We start from the raw sequence: 21,183 nt of genomic DNA on the forward strand, positions 1-21,183 counted from the left end.
TGAGAAGACTCTTAAAACAATTCAAATGTGAACTTATGTATGTATTCATTCGTTTGTTATATACTACATGCCATTTGCTTAATAAAGTTTTTTCCAGGAAAAGAAAAAAAGAGAGGCGGTGAAACAAAACTGCTGAGTAAACAGTTTCCACCCACTTTAAAATAAGATCATGAAAGTAAAAATCTAACTACTTGAACCATTGTAAGCAGTTGATAACCGAGATTTCAATAGATGTCATACTTCTTCAGCTGAATGTAAATTACAGTCTGGTAATTAATCTGGAAAATTTTTATTTAGGGGAAGCTAAGTGCACTAAATGTTTTCAATGTCCATAACGAACACCATGTTCAAGCATAAGGGTGTCCATATGTGCACTTGGCACCAGGACACCCTAGGCCGCAGTTCGATGATCGACTTTGTCATCGTTTCATCGGATCTGCGGCCGTATGTCTTGGACACTCGGGTGAAGAGAGGTGCGGAGCTGTCCACTGACCACTACCTGGTGGTGAGTTGGCTCCGGTGGTGGGGGCGAAAGCCGGTCAGACCTGGCAGGCCCAAACGTGTTGTGAGGGTCTGCTGGGAACGTCTGGCGGAATCCCCTGTGAGACGGAGCTTTAACTCCCATCTCCGGCAAAACTTCGAACACGTCCCGGGGGAGGTGGGGGACATGGAGTCCGAGTGGACCGTGTTCCGTGCCTCCATCGTCGAGGCGGCCGATCGGAGCTGTGGCCGCAAGGTTGTCGGTGCCTGTCGCGGCGGCAACCCTCGAACCCGCTGGTGGACACCTTCGGTGAGGGATGCCGTCAGGCTGAAGAAGGAGTCCTATCGGGCCTTTTTGGCCTGTGGGACTCCGGAAGCAGCTGATGGGTACCGGCGGGCGAAGCGGCATGCGGCTCGGGCGGTTGCTGAGGCAAAAACTCGGGCGTGGGAGGAGTTTGGAGAGGCCATGGAGAAAGACTTCCATACGGCTTCGAGGCGATTCTGGTCCACCATCCGGCGTCTCAGGGGGGGGAAGCGGTGCAGCACCAACACTGTTTATAGTGGGGATGGTGTGCTGCTGACCTCTACTCGGGACGTTGTGGGCCGGTGGGCGGAGTACTTCGAAGACCTCCTCAATCCCACCAACATGCCTTCCACTGAGGAAGCGGAGCCTGGGGACTCTGGGTTGGGCTCTCCAATCTCTGGGGACGAGGTCACCGAGGTGGTTAAAAAGCTCCTCGGTGGCAGGGTCCCGGGGGTGGATGAGATCCGCCCGGAGTTCCTTAAGGCTCTGGATGTTGTGGGGTTGTGTTGGTTGACGCGACTCTGCAATGTCGCATGGACATCGGGGGCAGTTCCCCTGGATTGGCAGACTGGGGTGGTGGTCCCCCTGTTCAAAAAGGGGGACCGGAGGGTGTGCTCCAATTATAGAGGGGTCACACTCTTAAGCCTCCCTGGCAAGGTCTATTCAGGGGTCCTGGAGAGGAGGGTCCGTCGGATAGTCGAACCTCGGATCCAGGAAGAGCAGTGTGGTTTTCGTCCTGGTCGTGGAACACTGGACCAGCTCTACACCCTCGGCAGGGTCCTGGAGGGTGCATGGGAGTTCGCCCAACCAGTCTACATGTGTTTTGTGGACTTGGAGAAGGCGTTCGACCGTGTCCCTCGGGGAGCCCTGTGGGGGGTTCTCCGGGAGTATGGGGTACCGGGCCCTTTGATACGGGCTGTCAGGTCCCTGTATGACCGGTGTCAGAGTCTGGTCCGCATTGCCGGCAGTAAGTCGGGCTCGTTTCCGGTGAGAGTTGGACTCCGCCAGGGCTGCCCTTTGTCACCGATTCTGTTCATCACTTTCATGGACAGAATTTCTAGGCGCAGCCAAGGTGTTGAGGGGGTCCGATTTGGTGGCCTTAGGATCTCATCTCTGCTTTTCGCAGACGATGTGGTCCTTTTGGCTTCATCAGATCGTGATCTGCAGCTCTCGCTGGAGCGGTTCGCAGCCGAGTGTGAAGCGGCCGGGATGGGGATCAGTGCCTCCAAATCCGAGGCCATGGTCTTGAGCCGGAAAAGGGTAGTGTGCCTCCTCCGGGTCAGGGGGGGTGTCCTGCCCCAAGTGGAGGAGTTTAAGTATCTCGGGATCTTGTTCACGAATGGGGGAAGAAGGGAGCGGGAGATCGACAGGCGGATTGGCGCAGCGTCTGCTGTCAAGCGGGCGCTGTACCGGTCCGTCGTGGTGAAGAGAGAGCTGAGCCAAAAAGCGAAGCTCTCGATTTACCGGTCGATCTACGTTCCCACCCTCATCTATGGTCATGAGCTTTGGGTCATGACCGAAAGAACGAGATCGCGGATACAAGCGGCCGAAATGGGTTTTCTCCGTAGGGTGGCTGGGCTCTCCCTTAGAGATAGGGTGAGAAGCTCAGTCATCCGGGAGGGACTCAGAGTAGAGCCGCTGCTCCTTCACATCGAGAGGAGCCAGTTGAGGTGGCTCGGGCATCTGGTCAGGATGCCTCCTGGACGCCTCCCTGGTGAGGTGTTCCGGGCACGTCCCACCGGGAGGAGGCCCCGGGGAAGACCCAGGACACGCTGGAAGGACTATGTCTCTCGGCTGGCCTGGGAACGCCTCGGGATTCCCCCGGAGGAGCTAGAAGAAGTGGCTGGGGAGAGGGAAGTCTGGGCCTCCCTTCTGAAGCTGCTACCCCCGCGACCCGACCTCGGATAAGCGGAAGAAGATGGATGGATGGATGGATGGATGTTTTCAATGTTAGCTCCACTATTAGCGCATTAGCAGAAATTGAACACATTGACGATCCTCCTTACGTTAGAGTTTTGATGCATTTGGCCGAGTCCCTGATGTCCCACACTTTGATGTACGAAGTGGAGACGGTGAAGACTAGACTGGAGCTGTAGCGGACCGACACCACGTTGTTAGGGTGGCCTCCCAGGGACATTATCTCCTGACCCGTCACCAGGTTCCACACTTTACAGGTCCGGTCTGCAAGTGGATCCAAATCTGTTAATGCTGCCACCGTTTTAGATCATCAGAACTACAGAATAAAAAAAATGCAGCAAATATTGATGCTAACACTGTTAAATGTTCAAAACATTCAACTCTTTCACCACTTATAATTAGTGGGAAAAGAGTGAGCTGTTCTATAATAACATGCGTCTCTTTTTATTATGTTGAAAAGCCTGTTCAGGATGAGAGTTATCCTGTTACACAGAAAGTTATTTTGTTTCATTACTTCATTTATCCACAGCCTTCAGCCCTGTCAACCTTTATATAACTGCTTAACAAGGAGTCAAGCACTAATAAATGAACAGGGGAATAACATGGAGACATGAATGGAGTCTTGATAAGAGATGTGACGGCTACCACCAAGAGGAGTGAGAACTGGAAGCATTAACCTTTGGATCCGGTGAACAAAAGGTCGTCGGTGCAGTCTACACACAGCACGGCTTTGCTGTGTCCCTCTGCCACGTGAACGCACTGCAACGTCGCAGAGCGGCTGCTCTTAGTGGACGGCACTGGGTTGATAACACCCCTGAAAAACACATACGCACATCACTGTAGCGATCAGCTAACTAGTCACCGTGTAGCCCAATTATCAGAGAGGGGAAGAGAAAGGAAACACACCCAAAAACATGCAAGGTACCGAGCTCTCAGAGCCAATTAACACACAACTGGAGTACAAATCTTTGCTGTGCTGAGAGGAAAAAACGATTGAAACACACCTAAGCAGAACGAGATAAATGACGTTAATCGCATTAGCTGGTTTAGTGTGGGTCACTGTGACAGAAAGAAACCCCAAAGAGGGCAGTCTGTGTTCAAAATCCACCTCACGTGATGGAACAAAGGGTCAAACTTTACTAGATGTTTACATTTGTTTGTTTTTTTAAAGTACTGGTACTTTTGTGGGCTGATGGAGAAGGGAAGGAAGAAGGTGGAGGATTCTGTTGAAGAACAGGGTAGGGCATTCATGCATCCTGGAAAGGAAGAGAGAGTCCAGGATTCCTGAGACGTAATTGGCTGCTGGTTTACACAGCAACAAATTCAATTTCTTTAAGATTTGTGACATCATGGAAGCAGCCTACACTACACTCCATGTCAAACATTAGGAAGCAACTGTAGCTTTCTGTCCTGCTTCATGCTAATAATTTGGCAAGAAGACCATAGATGTCATTTACACATCATGTTATTTTGGTCTTTGTGCGCATTCAGACATACACTATGCTTGGTTTGGTCACTAAAAGTTTCTGTCACATCATCCGTATGGGGTAAAGTTGATTTTAGCTCAAAGTGAATTGTCCAAGGTTTCCTTCAACTGGATTGCTGCTCGGTGCTTCTCCATGGCAACCTGTTTAACATTTAATTGCCAAATATCTAGAAGTCAGTTCTAGAAACATCTACTTCAAAATACGTAGAATGGCGTTATTCCGACCTACAAGTTAAAGAAAAGGTATTATTTTTATAGTCAAATTCTTTGTTTCTGAACAATAAATTAAATAACGCTGATTCTGCATTCAGGTCTTCGTGATAGTTGCACTTTTTAAAAAAAAACTTATGTTAAAACCGTCTGTTCAGATCAGCTCATTCAAGTCTCCAAGAGCAGAATAAGTTTAATTATTCTGTGTGGTTTACTCAAAAATCTAGTAAATTCAGCTGAAGTTTTGTTTTATATCTTACTTTAATTTGCCAAATCTGTACAAAAAAAAGCAGTAAATCTTTTAGAACATTCTCCATCACCTTAAACAGACTTGAAATTAATTTCAGTACTTGCAGAATTCCATTCTTGATTTTTCTAAAAATGTTTAATCAATAGAAATTAATTAGTATGACTCAACGCGTGTTCTCTGACTATCCATCTGGTTGTCAATTATACCAAAATAAAAGAAAAATAATGTCCTACATTATTACTGTAATAATATATAATTTTAACAGTTTAAATTAAATTGTTGCCAATCTGTTATAAGTCAAAGCTATTTGATAATGTTCCACGTTATTTTTGCAAATATTCCCATAAAAAAAAAACCAAATACTTTTTCAAGGTCCTATAGTCATGCTAGTCCATGCCTACTTCATAATTTGTTATGAAAGATACTTATGTAACATTTGACTTGATATTTGCACACTCCAGTTAAATCTGTTAAAAACATTCACAATTAAATGGGAAATTAGGCACCAAGACAGAGTTGGAAAGGTCAGCAACACTTCCCAGTTCAGCTGCTGCATCAGTGAAGGGTGTGCAAATCTGTTTACACTCAGGAGGAAAGAGTGGGAAGACTGCAGCAGGGCAGCAGAGAGACACATGAAACAACAACGTCACTGCTAGGATGGGCTCTCAGCCAGCAGTGTCTCTCTACAACACACTTCATGTTTTATTTAAGGTAAACGAGGCGGGGGGGAGCAGTCTGGGTCCAGCAAAACATGAGGTCAACTTCAGATAAATCCATCTTGCATATCTGAATGGTGGTCTGCAACGTCTCAGGATCTTATCAAATGTTTTCAGATGGGAAATGAAAATCTGAAACCTATCCAAAACCTATCTGAAGCTCTAATGTTTGTTACACACTAAGAAAATTATTAATGATGACTAATAAGATTTGCCATATGAAATGTCAGCGATAGCTTCAGGCTGGTGCCAGTGTAAATGTCATGTTGCAGTCTGGAGGCTTTTTTTTGGTTGGTGTCCTGCTAGATTACTGGTCAAAACACAAACTGTTTAACTGCTTCAGTTCCACGGCAGGAACCTCAGGAGTGGTTATTTATATCCGTGTTGTTATTGGATCACCTTTCTGGAAGTCAGAAAATATTGAATCAAAACATTTATAAAGGGGCAGTATTATGAAATTTTCTAGACTCATAAGTGTCATTTTATAGCACAATCAAGTAACTATGTTGAAATGGTTGTTAAAAAAATTATATAGATTTCAACTATGACTTGGAAGAAATATTACTTTGTAATTTAACACCTTGAAATTGGGCCTTTGTCTCTTTAAAAAATTCCTGTCCTTTCTGAAACCCCGCCTTCTGGAAGTCACATGGCTCCTCTATTAGCCCTTTAACAACATTTTTACCAGAGTTGCACTGATAAGGAGCTCCTATAATGAGCTCAGCAGATGCTCAGTTCCACCAGGTGTTTTTTCTAATTGCTGCTGGCTAGTCTGAAGGAGCTGAGAGGGGAAGAGGCGCTCTGTGAGGTGGAACCTCAGAATCCTGAAAACTGCAGCTCAGAGGAGGAGCTTCATCTAGGAAGGTGGAGCTAGGTCTGCCCAGGCGTTTTACACAGCTGAATGGTTGCTACAGAAGATTAAAGGATTTCTCAAAGATGTATGAAAGAATCAAAGCAACACTACAGGTGAGGACATAACATTATAACATGATGTAAAGCTAAAAAAGATTTACTTAATTGTACACAATATTGCCCCTTCAGTAGGGAGCTAATAGTCCCTAGCTCTATTAGGGATTTTATTTTGGGGTGTCAGATTAGACGAGATTTGATGCAGGTCTGATAATTTCCTTCCATTTTGAAGCTATGGACTACTTTGTGATGGTTTGAATGTTTAAAAAGAAAACAAGACTCATAAAAGTGAATTTATAAGAAAATATAGATCCAAGGAGCATCAGACACAGAGTGATAGGCCAAAGTCAGAGCCAGCAGGAATGAAAAGAGTCATTATGACTCAAGGAAGAGTCATAATTTCAAGGTTAGGGAGCAAAATCATGTTGAGTTCAGAACACAACTGGTTTAGGAAACGCTTCATGCTTCTCAACAGCAGGAAATTGACAGGAGTGTTAGTAGAGTTAAGGTACTGTAGCTTCACCTTCTTACAGCTTTCCAGCCAAAAGGCTGGCAACAAGCTCTTACTGTTTATTCTCCTTGACCTTTGCCCTGTCAGCCGCTGCTTGTGCCTTGTCATAGGTCTTCCTGCGAGAGAGTGGGGACGGCTCTGGGGTTCGCTTCTCCAAACCTGACACAATTCTGGAGCCAGAGCTGAGTGTTCAGTTGGACCAATTGTTCAGAAACACAAACAAGAATATTTACAAAGCAGCAGTTGGGACACTTCACTCCAAACAAAATGCTGTAGAGATGGAGCATGCAGCAGTGTACACAGAAACACAGTTACCTGGTACTGTAAGGCCCAATAGAGTGGGTGTTCCTTGCCAAGCCCATGTTCACTAATAAAGACACTTCAGGTTTTTGTTATGCTCTAGCAGTCAAAAGTGTAACTAGTGTTGTGAAGTAAATGTGCAACTGGTTTGAAGCAGGGATTTAAGAAAAAAGTAGAAAGCAGTCTGGTTAGTATTTTTACAAGAGATGCACCGAGAGATAAGTTGGTGTTTTCACACCTGACAGTCAGGCAGATTTGGTCTGATTGGCGACCAAAATTGCAACATTTGTTACATTTCCAACTGGTGTGTTTCTCTTTCACACCGCACTGCATTAAATGATTCAAACTTTTTAAAGAACTTGTTCTCCTCCTCGCCTGTGTTGGCACTGCACCAAGAACCACTGAAGAAGACACAGAGCACAACTTCCTTCTTCATGAAACAAACAAAAATGCCGTACTGTCAGATTTTAGTGGTTGAAGGATTTCTCTTTTGTCTTTGGCAAAAAGACCACCAGCCATTTTCCCTGCCAGCGCTAGTTTGCTAGAATGCCCTTCACTGTAGTCTACTTCCTGCTTAAGGAGCGGAGAAGTCTTGTATTAGTTCACTCTCTGTATCAGTGAGGAGTTTAAAAATAAAGTTAAAGATAGGCCTGTCGCGATAAACGATAAATCGATTAATCGATTAATCGTACGATAAATTAAAACTATCGACGTCCGGCCTTTTTCTCTTTCTGTTGATGACACCGAATGAAAAAAGGCTCAACTCCGGTGCTCTCCACTGACTCTTCCCTTCCTCATTTCCTTAGTGTAAAGCCCAGCGCACACGACACGATCTTAGATCTGTCGGCCGATTGTCGGCCCATTTTCAAAACCTGACAGACCACACATTAGCCAACAGAAATCCTAGGTATAACGGTTTGATCGGATTCGTTCCTTCCGTGTGGTGTCCAACAATGGGCACAAAATAATGGCTGCAAGTCCAGTTAACTAATTTTAAAACCAGGCATCAATCAATGCTTTACTACAATCTACCTGCAATGCATGTGGCTAGTGTCAGTGTAAAGTCCTGACTGAATGAAAATCATTAGAACCTATTTACGTCACGTTAACGAAGAACAGCTGAAAAGTTACCGGGTTTATCAACTGCGGTAGCAATTTCGCTCCAACTCCTCCTCTTGTCATTTCTATATTCTTTGCATGTTGAATAAACATTAATGTTGTTTCCACGTCCGCTGGACTTCGGGTTGCGCCGTATCAACTGTTTGGGATTCTCCGATGTAATTTCCCCTCAGAAAACACAGAGGAGAATCCTCGCTTTCTGATTGGCTGCCTGTCACATTCAACAGGTGGAGTTAAGCTCCCAGTTGGGAAAAACCCAACGACGATCTACCGTAACACACCACACAATCTTAGAAAGACCAACGTTCTAAGATTGTCATAAGGGGAAAAATAGGAGCAAAAATCATGTAGTGTGAACTATTGCATCAGGTAGTCGATGTGCCCATCTTCTCTATTTAAATCTAATTATTACTGAAGGGCAACATAATATACAGACTTCATAATCTGCACTCTTTTGGTTGAATGCAATATTTATTTCCACTTTGGTTTTATGTTGTTTAGTTTTTATCAAGTAAATTTTTTGTTAATAGAGACTGAGAATCCATTTTGTTTTTGGTTGTTTTGTTTATTTTGTTTATCAGTTCCAGTGTTAAATATTCTTTTGAAAATAAAGTGCATCTATCTTTGGCAGGAAATCACATGCATTATTACGTCATTTCCATTAAATCAGTGTAAAAAGGTCTTCAGACAATTTTATCGTTTATCGCAATAATTTTTTGAGACAATTAATCGCTCAGCAAAATTTGCTATCGTGACAGGCCTAGTTAAAGAAAATTTTTTTTAAAACTACACAGCACAGAAAATACACAAAAGGATTGCTATTGGTAATGCTAACTATGCTAAATGCTAATAAAAACAGCTTAAGAAAAAATATCTAAGATGTCAAGAATTTAATATCTTTGTTTTCGAATATTATTCAAACCCAGAGTGGTGGCAAGCCTCTGCTCCTAATAAAAAATAATTATTGATCAATCATGATGGAAAGGCTCCTGTAATGAAAGAGACAACAAACTAAAATGTAAGTTGTCAAATATTTTTAAATGATCTTACGATAAAAAGTGTATATGTCGTGACAATTGGACACATTACGTCACCAGGTTATTGTGTATTTTCAGCTCTTCCCTGTATTGGAAATCAGCTTAAAAATCTCTGACCAGTGCATCTCTATTTTTTAGTTCTGATAAAGCCATAAAGAGCTTGTTTTTGCATGAGACTTCAAGAAAGCCAAGCATTTTTTTTAAATTTACAAATCTTTTCATGCTTTTATATCTGCTGGGCTAACAGGTGGTGTTTTAAAAAAAGAAAAAAAGGCAACCAAACTAATAAAGCCGCAGCCTCCACCATGCAGCAGCATAGAAAACTGTAGAGGTGAACCTGTATGTGGAAGAGAGCTGGGCTTGGACTTACATGCTGCCCATTTTAGAGGAAAAGCCAGGGGAAAGAGCTGTGTAGTCTCTGACTGATGGGCCCGACAAGTCCATGTCCACTCCACCTCCATCTGGGGTTTCAGCCAAAGACAGCATGGGGCCAGAGAAGTCAGTGGGCGCATCACCGGCAGATTCACTGTTTGCATACAGAAGCTCCATCTGAGTGGTGGTCCTCCTGCGGGCCTGTGTGGAAAAATCCACCCAAAAAATTAAGCCTAGGTAACATTTATAATCAATCAGACATTACGACTATAATTGAAATGTACCTTGCTCCTTGTTTTGGACTCCCCACAAAGTTTCATAAGGTCCGATGCCAATGTGCTACAGAGGAAATGGAATAAGCATCAAGAAATGCACTTAAGGTTCACTGCAAGTAAAGCGAAAAAGGAACTCGTACAAAATAAACCAGGAGAAACTCCCAACATCAAAAATCAATTACAGCACACACTGCCACAATAACGTAAAATGACAAAAAACACAAGAGACATGACAACCCTCAAAATAACCCACAATAATAAAAGCATCTTTAAAGAAAAAAAAAAGCAAGAAGCTGTTTTCCTTGAAGCATTAACTCACGTTCCTTCTGCTGAGGGACTCTGGGCTGACTCATCGCTGCTGCTATCATCCCCATTTTCTGTCAAATGAGATCAGTGTAGAACATCAGAGCTCAGTGATAACCATCATCAACTGTGTTGACAGTCTTTCCTGTTAAAAATGAGATGCCTGCTCATCTTCATTAACATTGCATTACTTATTGAGTTTTCATATCCCATTTTTTCAGCTTTTTTGTTGCAGCTGCTGAATTAGGCTTTTAAGCATCTCAGCAGATTAGAATATTATGAGAAAAGTTCATTCATTTCAGTACTTCAAGAGTAAAACTTGTTACACAGATTCATTATGCACATAGCGATATATTTCAAGTGTTTGTTTCTGTTGACTTTGTGGATTATGCTTCTAATCTAGGCCCAAAATCTGAATATTACCTATTTTAAAAAATCCTAAGAAATCTGTTGAAGACATAATTGTCTTCAACAGTCATGTTGAAGACTGGTGACAACCTGGCAGCTGTCCAGCAGAGAGTAACAGACAATTTCAACAAGGACGGATGTCACAAAATATTCTGAAAATGTTAAATTCGCTCAAGGTAACTCAGAAAAATTGCTTTCTTAGGCGATTGTTCCCTCTGGTATTGGATGTTGTTCACTAGTCTTGCTGGATATGATGTCATCAACTCAGTTGTTGCTAAACAACAGACATAACACCCCCAGTAAGTTTGTTACAATATCTGGTGATTGTAACAATGCCTCACTCTTTGCCACACTTTCGACATCTCAAAAGTTTGTCAGCTGCTCTATTAGGGCAAGTAAGATATTGGATTTGTTTCATGCAAATCTCAAGGATTCAAGCATCTCCAAAGCAAATAAAATGACCAACGTTTGTGTCTTTGCTTGTAATGTAAGCCCCTTGTTCAGAGGTAATGAAAAGAACTTTAAGAAGAAGGTCATGGGAAGCTGAAGAAGACCTGTAGGGTTGTTTTGAGGCTACTGATTGGGATGCACTGTGCCAGCCACATGGAGAGGACAACACCATGACTGAGTGTGTGTCTATCTAAAATTCTGTCTGGATAACACCCTTCCCACTAGAACAGTGAGATGATTTCCCAATAACAAACACTACGACAAGCAATATGGCATTCTATTTCCCCAAGTGTTGTAACATTTTATTTCTGTCTGGGATTAATGGAATATTTCTGAATTGAAAAAGGTAGTTGTTAAAAAGAAGCACAAACAACTGAAATATCAGCAGCTTTCACAGGTTTATGAAGCAAAGCACAGTCGACAGTTTGGAGGGGTTGTGGACGGCGGATGGAGTCAGTGCTTCAGGAAAACACCACACACAGATGTATCTGAGAAATGGGCCTCAACAGTCACCTTCCTTGTGACAACACTAGGAACTTTCACTGCACCGTAGCAGTAGCACAGGATGATCGTCTCCATGCCACAATACATGCAAACAGAGCCATCCATTCATCGTCTATCAGGTCATCCTTGCAGGCTCGTGAAGTGGCCCCAAACAAGTACTGGCAGCATGTTCTGTGTAGTACATAGACATACTTTCAGCAGGCCGACATTTCTATATTAAAAATGTAGTTTTAAAATTGTTTGTATGCAAAATAATTTCTGGTAAACTGAAATTTTGATTTCATACAAGTCATTAAATTATGTCACCTTCCAAAAATAATGGCCTAAATCCTTTTTTTGCCTAAAGTTGTCTGGGAAAAATAAAAAAATCACCTTTTTCTTACCAACCGATATATTTATGCAAAATTAGTAACAATAAAATAATCACTTTTAGAAAAAATGATTAAGGCCAATATTTTTAGGAAGGTGTCATTATTAACTGCAGTAATGCTTGAAACATATTACTCTTATTACAATGAATTTAAGATCTGAAATAATTGTGTTTTTTACTGAAATAAATCAACTTTTAATAATATTTTAATTTATTGAGATGTACCAGCAAAATGTGAAAAGAAAAGAAATAATCGCCATGCTTTTTTTGATAGTCAACCTTGTTACTTGCTGGATCCACTGGGATCAACGAGCAGGAAAAGATGTGAGGTCGGGGGTCACAGTGTGACCCGGTGTGTGAGGGCTGGGATGGAGGTAAGAGATCAGAAAGGTTATGAGTGTGAGAAATTATTAGGTTGCCTCTCCTGTTGAGACCGGAGAGATCTGAAACGATCCACGTAGTTATTCCTGTAAAAAGTGTTTGTACCGGGGTTAGCAGGTGCTAAAGCATGAAGGCCATAGCACATATCAGCTGGAAGGGAGACGGAGGGGAGGAGGAGTGTTTTTGAATTAAGGAACAGGGGGCGGAGGGTCAGCTGGCAACTGTAGGGAAGCTTGGCTGCACTGCACCTCATGCACCTGCTTCTGTTAAGTTTAGTTAGTTCAAAAGAAGTGACAAAAGTAGGAACCATGCATTCATAAGGAGCATTAGGATCTAATGTGATTTCACTTACCAACTGGGAAGTTACCTAGCTCTGCGAAAACATGAGAAAGCAAAAAAGAAAAAACATGGGGGAAAACAAAAGTGCACAAATCAAAAAACAATCCCCCAGTAAAAAACAAAAGGAAAATTCAGGAGTAAAAGTGGCTGAACTAAATATAGCATACTACTGAACAGGCTGGAAAAATACAAACATGAAAAAAACAATAGGTAGAGCAGTGCAGAAATGTTTTTTCTGCTGTAGTATCAGTCGTAAATATAGAAACTAATAAGGCCAGCTTCTGTTCAGCAGATGGCAACAGGCAAGAGCATCTCTCCAACGGTTCAAACATGCAGCTGACCAGCAACCCAATCCTCTTCCTGAAAGCACAAAAGCCTTTCTAAAACTAAACTGAGAAATGAACAAACGTGTCAGCGTCCTACTTTCTAAGATGAAAGTGGATATTGTCAGATTAGAGGTGAGGATTTATTGTACCTTGCAGAGCGTTTCCCAGCAGCGCGTCCAGCTCCGGGTTGAACTCGGCCTTCTCCTTCAGCATGTGAAACAGCAGCTGGTTCTGTGTGGCGCTGGTGATTTCAGTCTGCTTCAGACGGCCTTCCATCACCTTCACCTGAGACTCCCGCTGAGCCGCCTGCAGACCCTGAAAAGGTCACACCCTTTACATTAACCACCGTTTTTTATTTACCCTTAAAAAAAAAAACCCTGAAAATTTCCACCAGCATATGCAAAATTAAAGGTTATAAAGCATACTGTCCTAATACTTTATTATGCTTGAATGTCTTAAATCACATTAAGATCAACTATTTTTACATGTAGTTACTGAAAACAGAGCAGTATTGGTGTCTCCTGTTAAGGTGAGGAGTGGTACCTTGTTAATTGCCATGGACATGAAATGATCCAGTAGGAAACGAGCTTCAACCAGAGTGCAAGAACCAATAATAGCAGAGACATCCACTGTGTCACCCTCCTCCTGCAAAAAAAAACTTAGTTATTTTTTTTATTATTATTTTGAATTCTTAATTCTTTTGCAAATAAGTCCTAAGCAGGCTTTAGTATTTATGTAGCTAGTTAAGTACAGTTTGGCATAATAAAGACTCCAATGTAGATATTCAAGCTATTTGAAAACCTCAACTCAACTTCTCCAAATGTACTTCAGAGCCAGCAGCCCTCCTTACCTTGGTTTCCTCCATCTGCATGATGTTGGCCTGACAGTCGGCAATGCTGTCATTAATGTAATCAATGTTGGCTGTCAGCGCATCCACTTCCTCGTTGAGCGGGAGCACGGTCTTCTCTGCCTCCAGACCCTCTCTCAGCAACCGGTTCTGCTTCCTGATCACCTTCTCCTTTCGCTTCGTCAGCTCCTCTCGTTGCTGTGTTGAAAATATCAACAGCGGTTATTTAAGTCTCTTTATAGAACAACTTCTGAATGTGATCAGTGTTGAAATTGATGGGGAAGAGCAGAAATGAAAGATATCAAATGATTCAGCTGTTTATTTTTACTTTTCATTCTATTCTATTTTATTGAAAACAAAATTTAACATACCAAGTGTATTTAAACATATGCTTTAAAAATAAAAATAAATAGGACTGCATCAGTCAGATGTCTTTGATGTGCCTGCTATATTAAGAGAACTTTTACACAGTCTTATTATAACCTTCAACCTAATGTGATGCATCATGTCCTCTTTTACTTTATTAATAACAAAAATAGCAAAGCTATTACATATTTTCTGTTGGTTTCACCAACTTAAATTTAAGATCTTTAAAGACCATTATGAATGAATTAAAGATTTATCTCCACAATAATATATAAATGTCACCTAGCCATCTAATGATAAATTAGCACATACCCATGTTAAATGTAAAAAAGCTAAGTAGCTAGCAAGGGTCTGATAGCAGTGGGATATCAGTAAACGCAACAGTTTTGAGGTTGAGTGTGACTCAAACTATTGCCTGAAAAAACAAATTCAAGAAAAAACCAAAAAGAAATACATGGAATATATTGGATTAAATAGTCCGGCCATGACAAAATTTAAGATTAACGTTTTACGGTCAACTTTTTAAATTAATTTTAGACATGAGATTTTAATTTAGATACATGAATTTAAGACGTTTAAAGGATGAATTAAACTTTCCCCGCATATTCAACAAACCAGAGGTAGTGTTCTGGCTCTTGTCAGCTTCATTTAAAACCAAAGCTGAAATAAAACATCCCACTGGGTGCATCATGACTTCACCTTCAGGAGACGGTTCATGTCGGCCTCCATGTTAGAGATGGTCATCCTCTGCATTATGACGTCTGAGATGCGCCGCTCCAGGGTCTGCCATTTGTTACGAGCGACTCTGGTGGAATAAACACCAGCTGTGCGCCTGTAGGAAGACCTGGACACACGACATCGTTCGTCAGTCATTCTGGCTCCTCAGTACATACAGTATAAAGGCACCCTTCAGTTTGTAGCTTGAAATTTTTTTAAAAAGAGAAGAAATGTGCATCATTCTCCTTACACATCACAATAATGCACTATTTGGTGGCAATGTGTCGAACGCAATTTGTGGCTATAACATGATAAAATATGAAAAGCTAAAAAGGCGTGACTGAACTGTACATGGTACTGTATTGATTAGATGAAATCATATTCAGGTTCAGTTATATCTTGTTAGCAGGAGCCATTTGTAGCCTCACCATGTGCCGTTGGCAGCCGTGCTGCTGGAGGAGTACAGGCGTCCGGAAGGCGGGCGGTGACTGGAGTCCTGAACCGTCTCTGGAAGGTTGACTTTCCGGACCACTTTACCTGAAGTAGGCCTCACCTGCCTTCTCAGAGCAGTCACCTGACAAGCACACACATGCCAGATATAAGCTGATGAACATGGGATTGCAACAAGTTGGTGAAAGAGGACAGTACTAAGCAGGGCTTGTTTTAAAAGGATGTGGGCCCCTGGGCTGGAGACAGTTTTGGTGCCCTATCCACTTACAAATGGATAGGGAACTAATTACTACTGTAATTTGAGATATATTGTCAAATTACAGTATATGAACATGTAGTACTATAAATCGGTAGGTATGAACTGATACATTGTTGGTTTAATATGTCTTCTAGCGAATAACTCCATATTATTCTCATGGCTATAAATTGACTATAATATTGATTTGGTATATATTTTGTGTTTTAATAGATTTATTTGAATGTAAAGCACCTTGCAACACTTGCTTAAAAAGGTTCTATATAAATAAACTATTATAACTTCATAGTTTTGAGATACTTGATTACTGTTTATATTAATAACAAATCTAAATGATATAAGTCATTATTTGGGCCTGTGAGTTTTATACAAAGTGAAGTGTTTGCAAAATATGCATTCATAAAAAAAATATTGAAATAAAACCTCGTAGGGACTCCCCTTAAAAGTTGGCGCCCTGGGCTACTGCTCCTTTAAGTCTGGCACAGGAACCAAGTATTAACAACACTGTTGACTTTGATATGAATAAACATTTTTACAGAGGCATTTTTACCGGCTAAATCAATGTAGTAAAATTCAAAGTTGGATTTTTTTCAATCATATGTCAATATAAGATTATGCCTTTAAATTAAAACTGGATTTTGGCCTGTAAAGCTTTTATAAAGATTTGGTGGGATGGCATTTTCTAAATCATATGCAAACTTCTTTGAAAAGTTAACCAACTGCATGCTTGATACTTAGCCAATCACAGCAGAGAACTCCCCCGCCTGCCTGTTAATCTTCCACTTTTTGTTCTCTCTCTTCTCACCTCCTCAGTCTTCCTCCTCAGAATTAGCTCCTGCTGCCTTTTCTGAGCCTCCAGCAGCTTTAGTTGATGCTGAAGGAGAAACAGTGTCGTTATCAGCAGAAGTGGTTAAAATAAACTGAGGCATTTCCTATATCGTTTCATGTTGCTGCAGGAGAGTTGCATTAAAACACTGAAGTGAAAAAGCTGACCTCTTGCTTTCGCTGGTCCTTTTTCAAAGAGGCAATTTCTCTGTTCCTGCGCGACTCATTCAGTCGGTTTTTCTCCTGCTGTTCCTTCATTTGCTTCATAAGACGAACCTGAAGATGTCAGAACGCACAAAAGTTTACATAATGCATGGCAAAAAAATCTACACCTGAGAAAAAAAAGCTGTACCTTTGTCTTCTTCATTTCAGTCACATCCATCTGGAGCTTCTTCAGCTGCTTCTCGTACTGCGATTGGTTCTTCAGCAGGCGGGCGTGTTCCTTCTGAGCCGACTGGAGCTTCTGAAGCTCCTTGTTCATGACGCTCAGCTTCTTCTCATATTCAGCCTTGATTTTACGAGCCTTGTCCTCTGTGCCACTTTCCACAGAATCTTTAAACGTCCAGCACAAACAAGAAGGTGGATTACAAAAATATCAACCTTTTTAAAGATCCATTACACAACCTCTTGTTTTATAGGGGCAGTAATATGTAAAATAAACTGTTTTTATAATTTCACATCATGTTATAATCTTATTCCCTCATCAATAACATATGTGTTGATTTGATTTTTTTATTAAGGATGTTTGAGAAATACTTTAATCTCCCGTGCAACCATCCAGCTGTGCAAACGCCTGGGTAGACCTTGCTCTGCCTTTGAGGATGAAGCTTCTCCTCAGAGCTGCAATTTCCAAGCTTCCGTGTTACAGAGTAGCTTTCCCCCACATGGCTCCTTCAGACTAGTGTTACATGCTCACATTTGCTTCCGTCTCCTGATTGTTTTTATTTTGGCATTTTTGATGGTTCACTGGTGGGGGGGCAGGGCACAGACAGCCCAAGCGTTTTTTGTTTTTTTTTAGCTGGGCTGGTGGTGAGTGATGCGTGGCGTGTTTGAAGCTGCTGCAGCAGTGCAGTTTTTGTTAAGAAAAATAACTGAAAGTACGGTGCGGGAAGGCTCTGGAAGGAAAAAGAGTATCTTCACCTCCGGATGGATCAACCCATAGGGGAGCGTCGGATGTTTGGCCGGGATGAAGTTTGTTTTGTTTTGGAAAAACCAGCTGAACGCTAAAGGATTTTAGCACTGGGGAGTTTACGCGCCTGCTAAGACCAACCACTGACGAAATCACAAGTGGCGCATTTTTAGGAAAAGAGAAAAACTTCATATTTAAAGAACAAAAACTATTGAACAGAGCGTCTGACAAACGAAGGATCGTCCTTCTCAACGGATGTCAGCTGGTTGAGTAACTCTGACCAGACATCTAAGGTAAGCCCCCTCCACACTGTGTGTTCCATCAGGTATCCGTTTTGTTTCTTTTCTCCTTTTCCTTTTGTTTACATCAATACATACCTATTGTTGCGGCCCTACTCTCTCATAAGCAGTCAAAAGAAGAACGAGCAAGGGAGAGTAGCAGTACGTAACACTAGCTAGCAGCATTTAGCAAACACCTGGTGGAGCTGTGATGTGGAGCATGAGCTCATTATAGGAGCCACTTCTCAGTGCGATGTTAACACTGTTTAAAGTGTTAATAGAGGAACCACAGTGTGATGTCTTCCTGGAGCTGGAGTGTTGGAAAAAGAGCAGGAGTTTCTTAAAGAGATAGAGGCCCTTTTTAAAGATGTTAAATTAAGAATAAAATTTCTTTTAAGTCATATTTGATATATACAACATATTTATAACAACTGACAGTACAATAGTTACTTCATTGTGCTTTAAAATGGCACTATATGCCTGGAAAATACATGATATTGTCCCTTTAATAATTCCTAGAAGAATGTTTGATCTATTACTGTTTTCAAGCCTAAACAGAAACCGTCTCCATCTTCTGACAGACACTAGCTTCTTTACAGGTCTATTTGGAGAACAAAACAGGAGTTAAATTTGGGTTTTTCTGAGATGATGTAAGAAACAGCAGATCAAAAACATATTTGTCTTCTTTACTGTCACCATCTGAAAACAGTACCACATGCGCCACCTCGTGAATGATCTGTCACTCTTACTCATGTTCTGAAGGACGCGGTCACGCTCCAGCTGGGTGTCCCTGATCTTGCACTGCAGCATCATCAGCTTCTGCTCGTACTGCTGCTTGAGTGTGTGCAGACGCCGCTGGCTGTTCTCCAGCTCGTCGATCAGTTTCTGCTTGATGGCGATCTCGCATGTGATGTTGGCCAGATCAGCCTGGTAGTTCTCTGTCAGACACAACACAAAACTTTAAAGAGTCTGCAGCCACAGACATGTTTCAGCCTTTTGAAAGGTAACGGAGTTTGCAGAACTTTAATATCTTGCATGTCATCTATCTAACATCCCAAATACTGTTGGCATGCAGACTCTGCATGATTGGCACTTGAAGTAAAGTGTTTCAACACAAATAGTAGCAAAGCTACTGATGTATTTTGTGAATTTGCTCCCCAGAATATGATGTATATTTTTAGTAGCTTGGATGCTAAATGTCGCAAAGAGAGGTGTAGAAACTGGACTGTTGTACAGAAGAAAATTAGTTAGCAAAAATGTGCGTTAATCGAAATTGTAATCACAATTTTCAGTAACAGTATCACAGCTAAATTTGTCATGAGAAATCTAGGAACAAGTCGCCAGAGCAGAATTGTAGAGAAACAAAATATAAAACTTATCAATTCCTGAGAAAATTGATTTTGTTTGTTGCTAAATATCACCTTCCTAAAATAACGGGCTGTGCCCCCCCACCAAACCCCAAAATCACTTTTGGCAAAAATGACTTAGTCCATTATTTTAGGAAGGATTTCCTTTATTATTTAGAGCATGAAGAAGCCTTCCATGCTCTAAGTAGCAGTCTGAGGTTTAAAAAGGTAAACTTTGGGGTTGAACTCAGTTTTTTACAGAGTAAATTTGAGGCGTTTTGGGGAAAACTCTTAGCTGATTATCCCAAAGCCATTATAGGATTCTTCTGTGGATAAGAAGCCAAAGCAAATGGTGACGGTGGCTGAACCTCAAATGGAGCTAATATGTTTGTATTCATTTGATTCTGTTTGGTTTGCCTGAGTATTCCCCATTAATAAATGAGAAAAATCCTGTATTCTGCTTGGATAGAATGATCTGATTTGCCAGCAGTGGTAGAAGTATGAATTCTTACTATTTTAGCTCAATAACTTCTCTCTTCCTAATAGCTGAATGATGGGATTTTATCCTCACTTCTTCCCACTGTTTGACCTCAATGATGGAGTTAGTACTGCTGGAGCATGCATGGTAGGGCTGGATGGATTGATTGGGCTTATAATAGGTCTACCATCATGACACATTTTAGCTGTCAGCATCTAACAAACACAATACAAATGTTTCTGCAGTGTGAAAAATTCAAGTAATCCTCATTTGATTTATTTTATTTTCATTACGTGTAGTCTGTTTTTTTAGATACACATTTTGTACATTTAAAAAAAAAATCCTACTCTGTTGCATTCCTTTGGCACGGAGTTTGCCATTTTTGATAACAGCACAGCCTATTATGTTGTCATTTTGCCTTTGCTGTTTGGTATCTTATTTTTGAAATATATTTGCTTCTGACACTCACACAGAAAGCTCACTGTGTTGATCACCTTTACCAATTTATTCTCTCTTTGATATTTTGGTACACAGAACCTGGACTTCATGTTTATCCTAAAACATTTGTTGACATAATGTATTTTCTCCACCTAACATCGTCATCAGTAATGTGCAGCAAGAGAAAACCAACAGTTTCACATCCACATCCAAACTGATTAAACAGACAAATATGAAGATATCACAGCAGGTTGACCTGCATTAATGTTTCCTGACTGTAAGGGAACAGCTCCACCTTGTGGAGACATATCGAGCAATTTCAACTATTTAATGATCTTCACACCTTTTTCATCCGACTCCGAGTCCGAATCATCAGAGCTCTCCTCCACATCCATCTCCTCTTCGTCCTCTTCTTCCTCATCCTCTCCATCTTCATGATCACTGGTGTCTTGTACATCCTAAAACATCAAAATCAAGGACTTTTATATTAGCAGCATCCACAAGAATATTAAGGTCTCTGTATATTACAGCCTCATCTGAAATCTTGATCTCACCATTTCAGTCTCTTCGTTCATTTCCTTCTCATTTGGTTTCTCCTGTTCGTTGTCAGGAACTTCTTCTTTGTTTACGCTGAGAGACACACAGACGACAGTGAAACGATGTTAATTAATGACAAACTGAAGAAAAGAAACCAGCAGCAAACCTGGAATTGCAACTTCATGTAAGCAAGGATCATCTACAAAACAAAGCCCTTATTTTATTATTTTCAAAGGCACAGTGGTGAACAGAAATATGCAAAGCACATCTGTTAACGAGGGCTTACACTGTCTTTTGGACAAATAAGCTTTAAATTAAAAAACTACTAACACAGCAAAAAATGTTGATGCATATTTAGGATTTCCAATCACATTTATTTCTAAACCAGAACGCTAGAATTAGCTGAGGAAACACATCATTTGACACTGTTCTGTTTTCCATAGCTTTATTGTGGAAAAGACAGCGCGTAATGTTAAAATGAGGAGGCTTCCAACTCTGTACAAAAAAAACCCAGTATAGCAGCATTTTGGGATCAGTGCAACACAAAAA

The 21,183-nt window shown here is 41.3% G+C and overlaps 1 protein-coding gene across 5 annotated transcripts in view; it reads right to left on the reverse strand.

Annotated features, from left to right (window-relative positions):
* Positions 1-21,183, reverse strand: part of kif21a (kinesin family member 21A) — a 58,855-nt gene that overhangs the window by 5,405 nt on the left and 32,267 nt on the right. For 2 of the 5 annotated variants that reach the window (XM_023347450.1, XM_023347434.1), the window contains 18 exons: positions 20,652-20,727; positions 20,441-20,555; positions 18,585-18,773; positions 16,781-16,980; positions 16,597-16,704; positions 16,409-16,477; positions 15,326-15,471; positions 14,880-15,024; positions 13,818-14,012; positions 13,511-13,612; positions 13,117-13,282; positions 12,655-12,675; positions 10,206-10,263; positions 9,896-9,950; positions 9,610-9,812; positions 6,840-6,965; positions 3,379-3,515; positions 2,791-2,965 (listed from right to left, as the gene is read on the reverse strand). In XM_023347450.1, coding sequence (XP_023203218.1) covers positions 2,791-2,965; positions 3,379-3,515; positions 6,840-6,965; positions 9,610-9,812; positions 9,896-9,950; positions 10,206-10,263; positions 12,655-12,675; positions 13,117-13,282; positions 13,511-13,612; positions 13,818-14,012; positions 14,880-15,024; positions 15,326-15,471; positions 16,409-16,477; positions 16,597-16,704; positions 16,781-16,980; positions 18,585-18,773; positions 20,441-20,555; positions 20,652-20,727 — 2,286 coding nt within the window. The remainder of the gene's footprint in view (positions 1-2,790; positions 2,966-3,378; positions 3,516-6,839; positions 6,966-9,609; positions 9,813-9,895; positions 9,951-10,205; positions 10,264-12,654; positions 12,676-13,116; positions 13,283-13,510; positions 13,613-13,817; positions 14,013-14,879; positions 15,025-15,325; positions 15,472-16,408; positions 16,478-16,596; positions 16,705-16,780; positions 16,981-18,584; positions 18,774-20,440; positions 20,556-20,651; positions 20,728-21,183) is intronic. The other 3 variants (XM_023347466.1, XM_023347442.1, XM_023347460.1) reach the window with 2 other exon arrangements.

Source organism: Xiphophorus maculatus, chromosome 2 (genome assembly GCF_002775205.1).
Source record: "Xiphophorus maculatus strain JP 163 A chromosome 2, X_maculatus-5.0-male, whole genome shotgun sequence".
Classification (NCBI taxonomy): domain Eukaryota; kingdom Metazoa; phylum Chordata; class Actinopteri; order Cyprinodontiformes; family Poeciliidae; genus Xiphophorus; species Xiphophorus maculatus.